The 13431-nt window shown below is 42.5% G+C and overlaps 1 protein-coding gene across 2 annotated transcripts; it reads right to left on the bottom strand.

Annotated features, from left to right (window-relative positions):
* Window positions 1-634: 634 nt before the first annotated feature.
* LOC133409287 (myosin heavy chain, fast skeletal muscle-like) lies at window positions 635-12222 on the bottom strand. 2 transcript variants are annotated; one of them, XM_061689092.1, is made up of 41 exons: window positions 12176-12222; window positions 11913-11962; window positions 10980-11195; window positions 10070-10213; window positions 9824-9980; window positions 9594-9621; window positions 9370-9478; window positions 9116-9208; window positions 8977-9040; window positions 8811-8909; window positions 8628-8731; window positions 8394-8532; window positions 8153-8271; window positions 7922-8071; window positions 7610-7780; window positions 7209-7515; window positions 7060-7133; window positions 6883-6970; window positions 6680-6797; window positions 6478-6601; window positions 6264-6400; window positions 5931-6186; window positions 5592-5834; window positions 5335-5511; window positions 5115-5260; window positions 4917-5007; window positions 4449-4838; window positions 4245-4371; window positions 4018-4136; window positions 3730-3926; window positions 3464-3647; window positions 3220-3385; window positions 3014-3138; window positions 2554-2862; window positions 2269-2472; window positions 2058-2183; window positions 1814-1984; window positions 1634-1738; window positions 1457-1552; window positions 870-1001; window positions 635-770 (listed from the first exon to the last, which is right to left on the bottom strand). In XM_061689092.1, exons 3-41 carry the CDS (start codon window positions 11181-11183, stop codon window positions 750-752), a joined length of 5814 nt encoding a protein of 1937 aa, XP_061545076.1. In that variant the 5' UTR covers window positions 11184-11195; window positions 11913-11962; window positions 12176-12222; the 3' UTR covers window positions 635-749. The 2 variants fall into 2 exon arrangements, with proteins under 2 accessions (XP_061545076.1, XP_061545075.1); XM_061689091.1 differs by having other exon boundaries at window positions 1457-1738.
* Window positions 12223-13431: the final 1209 nt, after the last annotated feature.

Here is a 13431-nt window from a genome sequence, read left to right as displayed (position 1 = left end):
GAACACCATATCACAGTATAACAGTAGGACTAATGTCATGCAGTCAGACAACCTCAACTAAATATTATCAATCCTAATCTAGATTAGTGCCAAATTGTACATCCACCTCCCGTATATGACAAATAGATGAGTATCAGTCGCTGAGAAACTCAAGAAATAAGTCACAATTATAATGGAATGTACAAAATTCATGTGTCATATTTTCATCTGGATTCTAGTCGTAGATTTGGTTAAAATGTACAATTCAATTGAATTAAACAAGATATAATCTTATTTTGTGTCATGGTGGTTTGTTTTCAAGATGCGAGAACTGACCGACACAGGTGGGTGGCAGGTAACAGGTTTAAAAAGTAATTAGTATTTATTTTTTTCTATATAATATATACTGTATTTTTTTTTAAAATCCACAGTCATTTTAAAAAAATGTAGACTGCCTCTTCAGATCTACTGTATTTTCCTTTTGATTCTTCAACCCTGTTCTTTTGATCTCAATTTGAACCAGATACCTGAGCCCCAATTACTGCCACACACACACACACGTTTCATTCTTTCAGTCTCACTAACCACCAACCTTACATCCTCTGTCAAGTGTTGGTGTGTTTCTTTTGGTGCCAAATGAAAGAAAAGGCAAGTCTTCAGACAGGCAAAATATATCTATTTAATGTACATCTACAGTATATCATGACAGCATTCCAATGAAAGGTCATATTTTATTATTCTAATTTTTAATCTCTCACTGAGGTTGCATCTTATTCTTCAGCATCCTTCGCCTACAATGACAAGACGGGAACGATGGCGTGTGAGTTTAGCGTGACATGACAGCATAGCAGAGTGACAGCAACTTTGCTTCTTCCGAATCTGATCCTCACCTTTCCAATTTCCCGACTTTTGGCCCTCAGCTTGTTGACCTGTGACTCAGCGATGTCTGCGCGCTCCTGAGCCTCCTCCAGCTCGTGTTGAACCTTCCGCAACCTGGACATGTGAGTGTTGGCCTGTTCCTCCTGCGGGGATAGTTCAACAGCTGAATTAACTTCGAATTTAAAAAAAAAAAAAAAATGTGTCAGCTATTTACAACCAAGTGGGTCACAATAGCAGAGACCAGGGGGGGGGGTCACATATGTGACTTAATCCCACCTCTGGTGGACTCCTGCACAACAGAATGATGTGTAATTGTAGATTGTAAATACTTATGTCTGATTTTGTTTGACTGCTAGCATACAGACAAACTAACAGAAATTGCTTGCGTTAACCAATTTAGTGGTTGATGTTTGCATTGGTGTTCAACTGCCCAACATCACACCTACCATCATAGCTTAACATTTATCATATTTATAAAGTATAATTTTTGATGTAATGGCCAGTGAGGATAGGTTTGATTGATGATTATCAGATTGCTGCATGGCATTTTATACAATGTGTGGCACTATAATGTAAAATAAGCAAATATGACACTTACAGCCTCTTCCGACTGCCTCTTGTATGCCTTGACCTTCAGCTGCAGCTTGTCCACTAAATCCTGCAGTCTTGTGACGTTTTTCTTGTCCTCCTCAGTCTGATGCACACATGATTCAATTGTGTTATTTTGCACAGGTGTCAGACAACAATTGATATGAGTTAAAATAATAACATCTACCTGGTAGGAGAGCTCCTTCACTCTTCTCTCATATTTCCGGACGCCTTTGACCGCTTCGGATCCTCGCCTCTGCTCACCTTCTACCTCAGCCTCAAGCTCACGCACCTGGAACAAAGGGAGGTTTACCACACTCTACATCATGAACATCCTTCAGTGGAGCGAGTGTGATGAGATCTTTACCCGAGCCTCCAGTTTCTGGAGTTGCTTCTTGCCCCCTTTCATGGCCAGATTCTCAGCCTCATCCAGGCGGTGCTGCAGGTCTTTGACCGTCACCTCCAGGTTCTTCTTCATCCTCTCCAAATGAGCGCTGGTGTCCTGCTCCTTCTTCAGCTCCTCTGCCATCATGGCAGCCTACAACGCAACAACCATGATCTCAACAATAGCTTTTACAATGAGGGGAATGACAGAATGTGTTAAAACTCACATCAGTGATGGCCTTCTTGGCCTTTTCTTCAGCATTTCTTGATTCTTGCACAGCATCGTCTACTTCACTCTGGATCTGGACAAGGTCGGTCTCCAGCTTCTTCTTGGTATTGATCAAGCTAGTGTTCTATTTTAAATGAAGGAAATGTGTACTTTGAAATTAGTGCAAGAACGACAACTTTTTTGCTCCGAATGCCACATGTAAGGAATACCTGAGAGTGCAGCAGACCAACGCGCTCACTGGCATCAACCAGCTCAGTTTCAGCCACTTTGCGGCTTCTCTCCGTCTGCTCCAGAGCAGCTCTCAGCTCCTCAATCTCAGCCAGCATTAGGTTGTTCCTGCGCTCCACCATGGCAACCTGCTCCTTCATGTCCTCTTGACCTCTTATGGCATCATCAAGATGAAGCTGGGCGTCCTGTACGACAAAACATTGACCTGTAAATCTGCACCTCCTTACTTTCAAGCTGCTCTTCCAGATATCTGCTAGTGTCTGTACCTTGAGTTGTCCCTGGACATTCCTCAGCTGTTTCTGGGCTTCAGCTGCCTGGCGGTTGGCATGGCTCAGCTGAATCTCCATCTCGTTCAGGTCTCCCTCCATTTTCTTCTTGATTCTCAGGGCATCATTCCTGCTCCTGACCTCAGCATCCAAAGTGGTCTGCATGGATTCGATCACCCGCTGACTGTTCCTTTTGATCTGCTCAATTTCCTCATCTTTCTCTGCAAGTTTTCTGTCGATCTCGCTCTTGACTTGGGTCAGTTCGAGTTGAACGCGAAGAATCTTGGACTCCTCGTGCTCCAGAGTAGCCTGTGAACAAGCGAGCGTCAATTAACTAAAGTACACCAAAGCCCCTTGACATAAGGTAGAGTCCAAATTGTCTTTACATCCTCCCCTGGTATAAGCTACTGAATTAGAGTGCAGAGCAATGATACGAAATGATGTGATGATTAATTATTACCTCTGCCTCCTCCAGAGCTGTCTGAATTTCACTCTTCTCACTTTCCACTGTCTTCTTTCCCTTCTCAAGTTCATGGATTGTCTTTCCAGTCTCTCCAATTTGCTCGCTCAGGTCGGAAATCTCCTCTTTAAGATAGCAAGTTTAAATAACAGCGGATAAAAGTTTTGCTGTTTAAAATCTTGGTCTTTTTTTTTTTTTGGTCTTACGTTGCAGGTTCTTGTTCTCCCTCTTCAGTGTCTCCAGGTGGTCCAGAGCTTCTTCATAGGAGTTTTTCAGTTTGAACATCTCAGTACTGAGTGAGCGGGCCTCCTTCAGAGATCCCTCCAGTTCGGCCTGGCTCTCCTCATATTTCTGCTTCCACTCAGCAAGAACCTGAACACATCACAAACAAAAGATCATCATCAGTAACCTCATGCTAAAGGTTAAAAACTGCTGTCTGTTCAGACAGACCTTGTCAAAGTTCCTCTGCCTCTTGTCGAGGTTGGCAGCCAGAGCGTTGGCTCGCTCCACGTCGATCATCAGATCTTCCACTTCACCCTGCAGCCTCTGTTTGGTCTTTTCCAGAGAGGCACACTTTGAGTTCACTGCCTCGATGGACTCCTCTGCATCCTGGAGACGCTGGGCAAGCTTTTTCCTGAAAAGAAACATCATCTGGTTTACTGATGCGCAAGTGTTTTATTTCTTGTGATCATTATCCTTCCTGTGTCATAGTTTACTTTGCCTCCTCAAGTTCCTCAGTGCGCTGAATAGCATCAGTCTCATATTTGGTTCTCCACTGAGCCACCTCGCCATTGGCCTTTGACATGGCTCGCTGCAACTCAGCTTTGGCCTCCTGCTCCTCCTCATACTGCTCTCGCAGAAGGTCACAGTCATGACGGGAGGACTGGACAGCGTGAGCCAGGGCGTTCTTAGCCTTCCACCCAAAAGAAGACGAAGGTGAATATTTTTCCGCTAATCACTCGGTCCCTTTTACCTCTTGTGAGGCTGATTTTATAGACCGTTACCTTCACTTCCTCCTCGATGTGCCTCTTGAGCTCCTCAATCTGCTGAGTGTAACCCTGCTTCCCTCTCGTGAGCTGAGACACCAGGGCTTCTTTTTCCTCCAACTGACGTGTAAATTCACCTAATCAAAGATGGTATATTCAAGACATTCAAATGCATTAAAACTAGGACCAAGTGAATAAACAATGTGATACTCCTGTGGTACATTGTGTTGCAAGATGATGCCTACCATTCTCAGTCTGAAGCCTTGCCTTTTGTGCACTAATGTCATTTAGTTGGCGGACATTCTCATCATTCTTGGACTTCACCTCACTCAGTTGATCTTCTAATGTTCTGCAAATCTTTTCAAGATTAGCCTAGTAGAAGAACACTTGTATAAGTAGGGGAACATCATTTTTTCATTCTTGGTTGAATCTAGGTGAAATACTCTCACCTTTGATTTGGCAATGGCCTCCATATTGCAGCTTAGGTCATCAATCTCCATCTTGTATTCACTCTTCTCCTTTTCCAGCTTCTGTTTGACGCGCTGTAGATTATCGATCTGCTCCCCAAGTTCAGCCACGCTGTCAGCCTGCTTCTTGCGGAGAGCTGAAGCAGTGGCCTCATGCTGTAGGGTGGACTCTTCCAGGTCACGACGCAGCTTCTGGAACTCGGCCTCGCGCTTCTTGTTCATCTCGATCTGAACAGCGGTGGCCCCGCCGGCCTCTTCAAGTCGCTCACTGATCTCCTCAAGTTCCCTGGCGAGGTCGGACCTCTGCTTCTCTACCTTGGCGCGAGCAGCCCGCTCAGCTTCTATCTCCTCCTCCAGCTCCTCAATACGGGCCTGAAATACATAAATTTCAGTTGCTATTTTTTCAAGATATTTAAATATATTTGTACTATGAGTCTTGTCACAAAATACCTGAAGTTCTTTTATCTTTTTCTGTAATTGGACTCCGAGAGTTTGCTCGTCTTCAATCTTACTCAGTAATTGGCTGAGCTCAAATTCCTTCCTGTAAGTGGTCATTGGCAGTAAGTCAGTTTTGTGTGTCAAAGCTGTGGGTCATTTACAGCATGTCATTAGATAAATACAGTAAATACATCAATATACTGTTCATACTTCTTTATTTTTTCATCAGACTGCTGCTTGTCATTTTCAAGATCCATTATAGATTCCTGAGCCAGCTTCAGATCGCCCTCGAGCTTCCTTTTAGCTCTTTCAAGATCCATACGGAGCTTCTTTTCTTGCTCCAGTGATCCTTCAAGCTGTGATGTTAAATGTGTTTAATATTATTTCCTCATCTCATTCCACATTTGCATCAATTATATGGCTCACTCACATCATCCACTTGCTGCTCCAGCTTTGTCTTGGCCTTGGTCAGAGTGTTGACTTTGTCTTCCTCCACCTGAAGGTCATCCAGGGTCTGCTGATGAGCCTCTTGGAGGGCTTTCTTCTCTTTGGTCAACTTGGCAATGGTCTCATCTTGAGAAGCCATCTCCTCAGTCAAGTTTTTGACCTGCATAAGTGTTCATACATTTGATTCCAACAGTGTTTTGGATAACGGCTCAGGTAGCAAGAAGCATCGAATCTTAAAACCTTGTTTTCAGTGGCATGTTTCTCCTTCTCTACTTTAGCCAGGGTAAGCTCCAAGTCATCAATGTCTTTCTTCAACTCGGAGCACTCATCCTCCAGCTTCCTCTTCTTCGCTGTCAGCTCAGCGTTGATTTCCTCCTCATCCTCCAGCCTCTCAGTTGTCTCTTTGAGTTTGGCCTCAAGCTGGATTTTGGCTTTGATGAGACCCTCACACCTTTCCTCTGCATCAGTAAGATTTTCACCATCCTTAAAAAAAATAAAAAAAGTCACACTGGTTCATGTTACTGCTTGGTGCAAGATATTTAATAGGGAGGGCAAGTGAGGCAACAGTATTCAACCTACAGATTGCACTTGTAACATGAGATCATTCTTCTCCTGCAGGAGAGAAACCATCTTCTCCTCCAGGTCCTTCTTCTTGGCCAACGCTTTTACGAGATCCTCTTTGGTTTTTTCAAAGTCCTCTTTCATTTGGGCCATCTCCTTTTCAGTTTCTGCACTCTTGAGCAGAGGTTTAATTTTGAAGTACACCTTCATCCATGGCCATGTTTTGACATTCATGAATGAGCGGACATTGTACTGGATGGTGAAAATGGCCTCCCTGACAAAAAAGAGAAACGATGTTGAGTTAATCTTATTTGAAGTAAAATTGCATAAAAATGTTAGGTGACACAGTACCTCCTTGCCATCATCTTAACAAACTCTCGTCTCATGAGGTAACCTCTGCACAGAGCCTGAGTCATTGTGACCAGCTCGGCCAGTTTCTCGTCTCTCATCTCCTCCAGTGTACCCAGCAGGCCAGCTTTGAAGAACACCTGAAAGTCATGGCATTGACTTTCTTTTGGTTTATCTGAGACAACTGCGTTCACAGTCGTTTTTTTGTTTTGTCTACCTTGGTATGGCCAAACTTGTACTGTGTGTGATCCACATTAATGGAGCCCAAGAGTTTCTCTGAGGCCTTCTTGTTGTCAATGAACTGACCCTCAGGGATGACGCTGGCATTCAACACTTTGTATCTGAAAGTAAATGTTTCATTGTTTGGGATGGATTATTTTGAATGGGTAAGAGTCAAGAGTAGAATTTGACTAAGTTACCTTTGCTTGAAGTCACCATAGAGGATTCTGCTGGGGAAACCTTTCCTGCAGATCCTAATGCCCTCCAGCACGCCGTTACAACGCAGCTGGTGGATGACCAGGTGGTTCTCCATCAGACCTGGGATTTATTGGTAAAAATCAATATTAAACAGTTATTGGAAAATGATTTTTAAAAAATTTAAAGAGTCTTAAAAGAGTCATACCTGGTGTCTTGGATTCGTTAGGAATCAGGCAGCGCACAAAGTGAGGATGTGTGCTCCTCAAGTTTGTCATCAGTTTGCCCAGATTCTCCTGAGGAATTTAAATGACATCACATTTGCACAGGTTGATAAATGAAATACAGTACGTACATGCAATAAAATATGTACTGTTCAGCTTACCCTGAACAAGGCAGACACAGTTTGGAAGGAGCCACCCTTCTTCTTGCCACCTTTCTTTCCACCTGCACCCTCAGCTGTGGTGCAATCATAACTTTATTAGTAAGAATACATTCAGTTTGAATATAGACATACTGTATTGAACTTCTTACCTTCTGCTGAGGCGTGGGATGCATACAGGAAGGCCAACAGCTTGGTAGAGGACTTCTGGTAGAGCTGAACCACTGAGTCATTCAGAGGGTCCTTGTTCTTGTCCAGCCAGCCGAAAATGTTATAGTCCACAGTGCCAGCGTAGTGCACCAAGGAGAAGTGGGCCTCAGCCTTGCCTTTGGTTGGCTTTGGCTTCTCAAAGGACTTGCTCTTACCAAGGTGCTGGTCGTACAGTTTGTTCTTGAAGGTTATGTCTGAAGCCTTGGGGAACATGCACTCCTCTTCAAGGATGGAGAAGATGCCCATTGGCTGATGATGGCACCAAATAAAATGTGAACCAATATTGTTTGATTCAGTCATGTTTTAGATTTTTGTGATTGTGCATATACAATTTGTTACTTACCTTCTCAATAAGCTCAATGCAGGCAGCCAAGTCCATGCCAAAGTCAATAAACTCCCATTCAATTCCTTCTTTCTTGTACTCCTCTTGCTCCAGGACAAACATGTGGTGGTTGAAAAACTGTTGCAGTTTTTCATTGGTGAAGTTGATGCAAAGCTGCTCCAAGCTGTTGAACTGAAACATTGAGAAAACATCAACAACAGTTTTAAAGCGAAGATAATTTTCACTAAACTTGGATGTACTAACTATACTGTAATTGCCCTAATCTGGAACTGTTGTTTGCAAGATTTAATACACTGATTGAAGCATACTTACATCAAAAATTTCAAATCCAGCAATGTCCAAAACACCAATGAAGAAGCTTCTGGGTTGCTTGGTGTCCAACATCTCATTGATTCTGACCACCATCCACAAGAACATTTTCTCATAGATAGATTTGCAGAGGGCAGAGACAGAGTTGTTCACCTGTTGATAAAAATCAACATTATTTAAGGAGTTCGAAGAAATTACATTAAACCAACCTGCTAATGAAGCACACTAACCTACCTGAGGCACAGTCTGACCCTTTGTCACAAACTCGTTTCCGACTTTGACCCTCGGGTAGCACAGAGCTTTCAGGACGTCAGCAGAGTTCAGGCCCAAGAGGTAGGAGATTTTATCAGCGACTGAAAGAAGGTTAGGAAATAACTTTGTATACCCGCTTGACTAAAGAATGATGGCTTGATAGCTAGAGAGAAAGGCAATAGTCGATTAATGTGTGATAAAGGTAAAGCGATCTGCGACGCACCCTCAGTGCCATCGGGCTCGGCTTGCTCTTCACGCTGCTTCTGTTTGAACTTCATGTTTCCGTGTTGCATCACAGCTCCAGTTAGCTTGTACATGCTGATTTTCTCTTCAGCAGTAAATCCCAGGATGTCAATGGCAGTCTGTGGTGGACATGTAAAGACAAAACAAATGCAGCTTTTGTGCACAGGAAGTAAAATAGATCCTAAAACTGAAGTGGTGTGACTCGTCGTCTTACATCAGTGGCAATGAACTCGTCAACATCAACGATGCTCTTGACAGTAATTTCACCCTGACTGATCATGGGATAGTCGTAGGGGTTGGTGGTGATGAGGAGAGCCTCTGCGAAAACAAATTGCGGGGTTAATTCATGCCACTCACTGCGAGACACAAAAATTAAAAGGTCCAAAGGTCTTCATACCGATCAACTCGGGTTTGTGTCCTGTCATGAGCTGATAGAAGATGTGATAACTCCTCTCAGCAGACAGCTGGAAGGTCACGCGAGACTTCTCTAGCAGGTCTGTAGACCACACAAAACATATTTAGAAATGCACCACAGCAATCTGTGCTATTATTTCATGTCTTACATGTTTCAATATCTGCAGAGGCCAGCTTTCCCGAGGTGGCAAAGTGGATTCTAATGAATTTACCCTGTGTAAAAAAGGAAGTAGTGAGTTGTTTAACACCTTAGGCAAACATTGTTTGAGAAGACAGGGAGACACTTACAAAGCGGGATGAGTTGTCATTCCTCACAGTTTTGGCATTACCATAAGCCTCCAACAGGGGATTAGCTGCAATGATTTGATCCTCCAGTGATCCCTTCAAGAAAAAAATCATTAAATCAGAGCTTAAAAAATATTCATTAGTTCATATCAGATTATATAGTACTGTATATCAAATTCAACATGCTTAACAAGCAACATCATGAGAAAAATTAAGAGTAAGATTTCACATTTGTAACTATTTTAATGGATTTCTACCTGAATTTTGCCAGATGTCTCAACCTTCTTTCCTCCAGGCACTGCGATTGTCGCAAAGTACTGGATGACACGTTTGGTGTTCACAGTCTTTCCTGCACCAGATTCTCCACTGAAAAGCAAAACAATAAATAAAATAATAACAATAATTAGCAAGGCTTTCTTTCCTGATTTACAAAAAATTTAATTAAATCGTGCTGCGTATAGGATAAAAGAGGCAAACGTACGTGATGAGGACAGACTGATTTTCTCTGTCTGTAAAAAATAAGAATAGATATGATTCATCAAATCAGCTCATATGTAAGAAGTAGAGATGATGTAATTAGGGATAGTGCAGTGGGCATGAATTGACAGGCGTTGTCAAAGAGGGTCATTAATGTGAGTAAAACAATTCTGCTTATGTCAAATATTTCTATTTCAAATAAAATTACAAAAAAACATGTAAGCTAAATGATACCTTGGAGCATGAACTGATAGGCGTTGTCAGAGATGGAGAAGATGTGGGGAGGAGCCTCAATCCTCTTTTTGCCTCTGTATCCTTCTACGACCCTGGTGTCGTACACCGGGAGCCACTTGTAAGGGTTCACAGTCACGCAAAACAACCCGGAGTAGGTCTAGAAAAGCATGTAACATTTTCCGAAAAGATTAATGATCAGCCATTTTGCCCCACTGGATCCAATATCTGTTTTTGTACGAAACTCACGTAGATCATCCATGCTGCGTAGCGCTCTTTGAGGTTATACAGCACAGAAGGCTCGCTGAGGTGGGTCATCATGGCCATGTCCTCTATCTTGTCAAACTTGGGTGGATTCATAGGGAAGATTTCATCCTCCTTTACAGTCAGAGTCTGACACAGAAGTGCACAAGTGAAATAGTGGAGACAAATATCCAGGCGTACACCTTTTAATCAATTAATCATCAGTGGTAGTCCATGCTTCTAGGGAGTTGGGAAAAGGTTTCGGTCCGTGTCAAACTCTAGGCCCTGGGGCCAGATCTGGTCTGCAACCTCAATTTCTGTGGCCCACAACAGCAAATCATGTGACCAACTTCCATGATTCTTTTTAATAAATAAATACATTGGGATATTTTAAGCATTTTTATGTTTTGTTACCAAATCCTTTTTACAGTAACTTGAACAATAGTTGAACAAACTATTATCCTTGACTACTGATTTCAAAACTAGTTATCCATCAATATGTTGCGTATATGTAATATGATAAGACGGTTAAACAATTTTATGGTTTCATAACATCCCATTGAGGTAAACTCTAACTAGAATGTGCCCGGTGACAAATATTTGTTTGACACCCTTGCAAGGTCCAAATACTGCATGCGTGTCTGGGTGATGTTTGGTGTGTAACAAGTTGACCTGTCCTGACCTTTGACCCCATCAAACACCTATGGAATGGTCAACCAAGCCGTCTCTCAAGACAAACACACTTCAGCAAGTGTAATGGCCATGTGCCCTAATGCTTTTGTCCATATTGTGTACATAAAAGTCAAAGATCTGCACAGTTGACTACACTACACTTCTTTATGTAAACATAATTCATTCGATCATTGACAATTTCCCTGAGCTTTATTCTTTTGGATTGCAGCGTGAGAGTTCTCACCTTCCCACAAAAAGTTTCCACACTGGCTTTACCACTGTCTTTCTTTAACAGTTTGCCCTTGAGGTACATCTCGTTGGCTTCGCTCACAAAGTACGCCGTCTTGGCGTCGAAGGGAGTGTTTTGGGCTTCGATACGCTCTTTTTCTGGCTTGCGGAGGTAGCTGGCCGCCACGCCGAAACACTCCATTTCTGCGTCACCACTCATGATGAGGCTTTACTGCGAGGAAGAATAAACAAGCCAGACATTTGTTGGGGTCGTGCTAATTCCCCCTGATCTGACATCAATACAAATATACAGTATTTCATCCCTCCATCCATTTTTATGGGTCACGCGTGTGCTGGAGCTTCAGGCGAGGGGCGGGATCGTACACCCTTGACTGGTCGCCTGCCAATCGCACGGCACATATCGACAAGAAACCACTCAAATTCTCCCCTTTGGGCAATTTACAGTCTTCAATGAAACTAACATGCATGTTTTTGGAATGTACCCAGAGGAACCCCACACAGTCACGGGGAGAGCATGCAAACTCCACACAGGAAGGTCGGATTCAAACTGACAACCTCAGAAATGAGTAGTTGACTCAGCTTTACTCGGATGGATGGATGGGTGGATGGATAGATGGATAGATGGATAGATGGATAGATAGATAGATAGATAGATAGATAGATAGATAGATAGATAGATAGATAGATAGATAGATAGATAGATAGATAGATAGATAGATAGATAGATAGATAGATAGATAGATAGATAGATAGATAGATAGATAGATGTGATGAATGGATAGATTTAAATCAGTGATGCAGAAGTGGCAGTTAATGTCCGAGGAATTAAATGTTAAATAAAGCAGAGCGCTTTAAAACTCTGTCACATTATCAAGCAACTCTTAATTAGAATGAAAGATGACGGATGTAAATAACAGAGGCAACTTACTCTCTTCTCTCCCTCAGCAGAACAGTGAATGATGATTGAGGATGAAGATTCTGAAAGATGGAGGAAACAAAACACAAATAGTTGAAATGAATTCCTAACAAGTGTAACAAATAAAGGAGCCGGCAGTCCTTCCAAATCCTGGCAAAGATACGCGCTGAGATGTGCGGAGGCTTTGTGATGTCTGGCAGTGAGTGGTCATGCTCTGCATTGTTTTCTAAGCTGCTGGCTTGCCTCATTCTAATATAAGACCGAGAGCCACTCACCTTGACTGGCCGTCGCCTGTTACTCCTTGAGGGCCAGCGGCCAGCCTTTTTATATAGAGATGGGCCTTCATTTATGACTCGCTTTTTTTGGTCATGTACTTTTACACCTATTGTCTGGTATCATCTTTCATTGCCGATCGATCGTTGAACACAGACGACGTTCACTTGATCACTTAAATCCTTTCGGGGGAAACATGAATGACACGGATGAGAACAGAGCAAATACAATGTAGTTTGTATGACAGTCATGATAATTGTTCATTTAGGTCACTAAAGGGACTCCCTTGCTGTCAGCAGCAGATTAGATGGGCTTGTGAGTGCTGATAGGATGGTTTTGCGCCGCCATTCAAATAATTCCGTTTGATGAAGTACTTTAAAATAGAAACAATTAGAACCTTTCAAGCCACAGTAAATAGAAGATTTGAGCTGAGGAAGGAAATAAGGTGCGAGGTAGAGGGAAAAGACAGTTCAATTCATAATTTTTTTTTAACCACGTAAATATTTTTCTGGCAGGAATGTCTGTAACCAAAGTTCAGACATTGTTTTGGTATCTACAATAATCTCTCTAATGCACCTTGGCACTGAGGCGCATCCAACTTTAGCCGCAGAGGAGTGCTCATGTGTCACTGGTATTCTGTTACAGAAGCCTTGCAAGTCTTTCCTCTGACAAAGGAACAAAATGAAGAACTTGTGAAAACAATGATACGGTGCCATGGCCAACACTTTCAACCCGATCAAATCCCAAAGTTAATGAGATTTGTCAGAAGGCAGAAGAGAGTGTAACAATGCTCGTATTAATAGCGCCGTATCCGGTCAAAGGATTACAGGATGGCATTATCAAAAGACGACATTCTTCCAACAACAAAGCCTCCAGAGCCTCGTTATCTAGACATGCACAGCAAAGGAGGAAATCTGGGATTGAGTTAATGGCCAGTCGCGTGTTTATTTTAGAAATGTCTCAAAATGTAAGCGCCTGTTTGAACAGGATTTCAAAAGGAATCGCACAAAGTTGAATTTAGGAAAGCGGTTGTGTCGTGCAAGCCGAGCAATGCCCAAGCAATTACTGATTGAGGCTGTGTCAGCGTGAGACAGGTGACGATTGTACATGTCCTCGTTCTATTTTTATTGCTGTACTTAACTAATCGAGCTTATCGAACTCACATTTTAAAGCATCTTTTTTCATGTCACTGCATTTCTTTGAGCCCTTTTGCATTTATTCTCTTGTTTCCCCTTTCGGTCTTTTTGTGTCATTGTAA

This window comes from Phycodurus eques, chromosome 10 (assembly GCF_024500275.1).
Source record: "Phycodurus eques isolate BA_2022a chromosome 10, UOR_Pequ_1.1, whole genome shotgun sequence".
In the NCBI taxonomy this organism is placed as follows: domain Eukaryota; kingdom Metazoa; phylum Chordata; class Actinopteri; order Syngnathiformes; family Syngnathidae; genus Phycodurus; species Phycodurus eques.
Note: the sequence above shows the minus strand (reverse complement) of the source record. Positions and strands in the feature narration are given on the sequence as shown.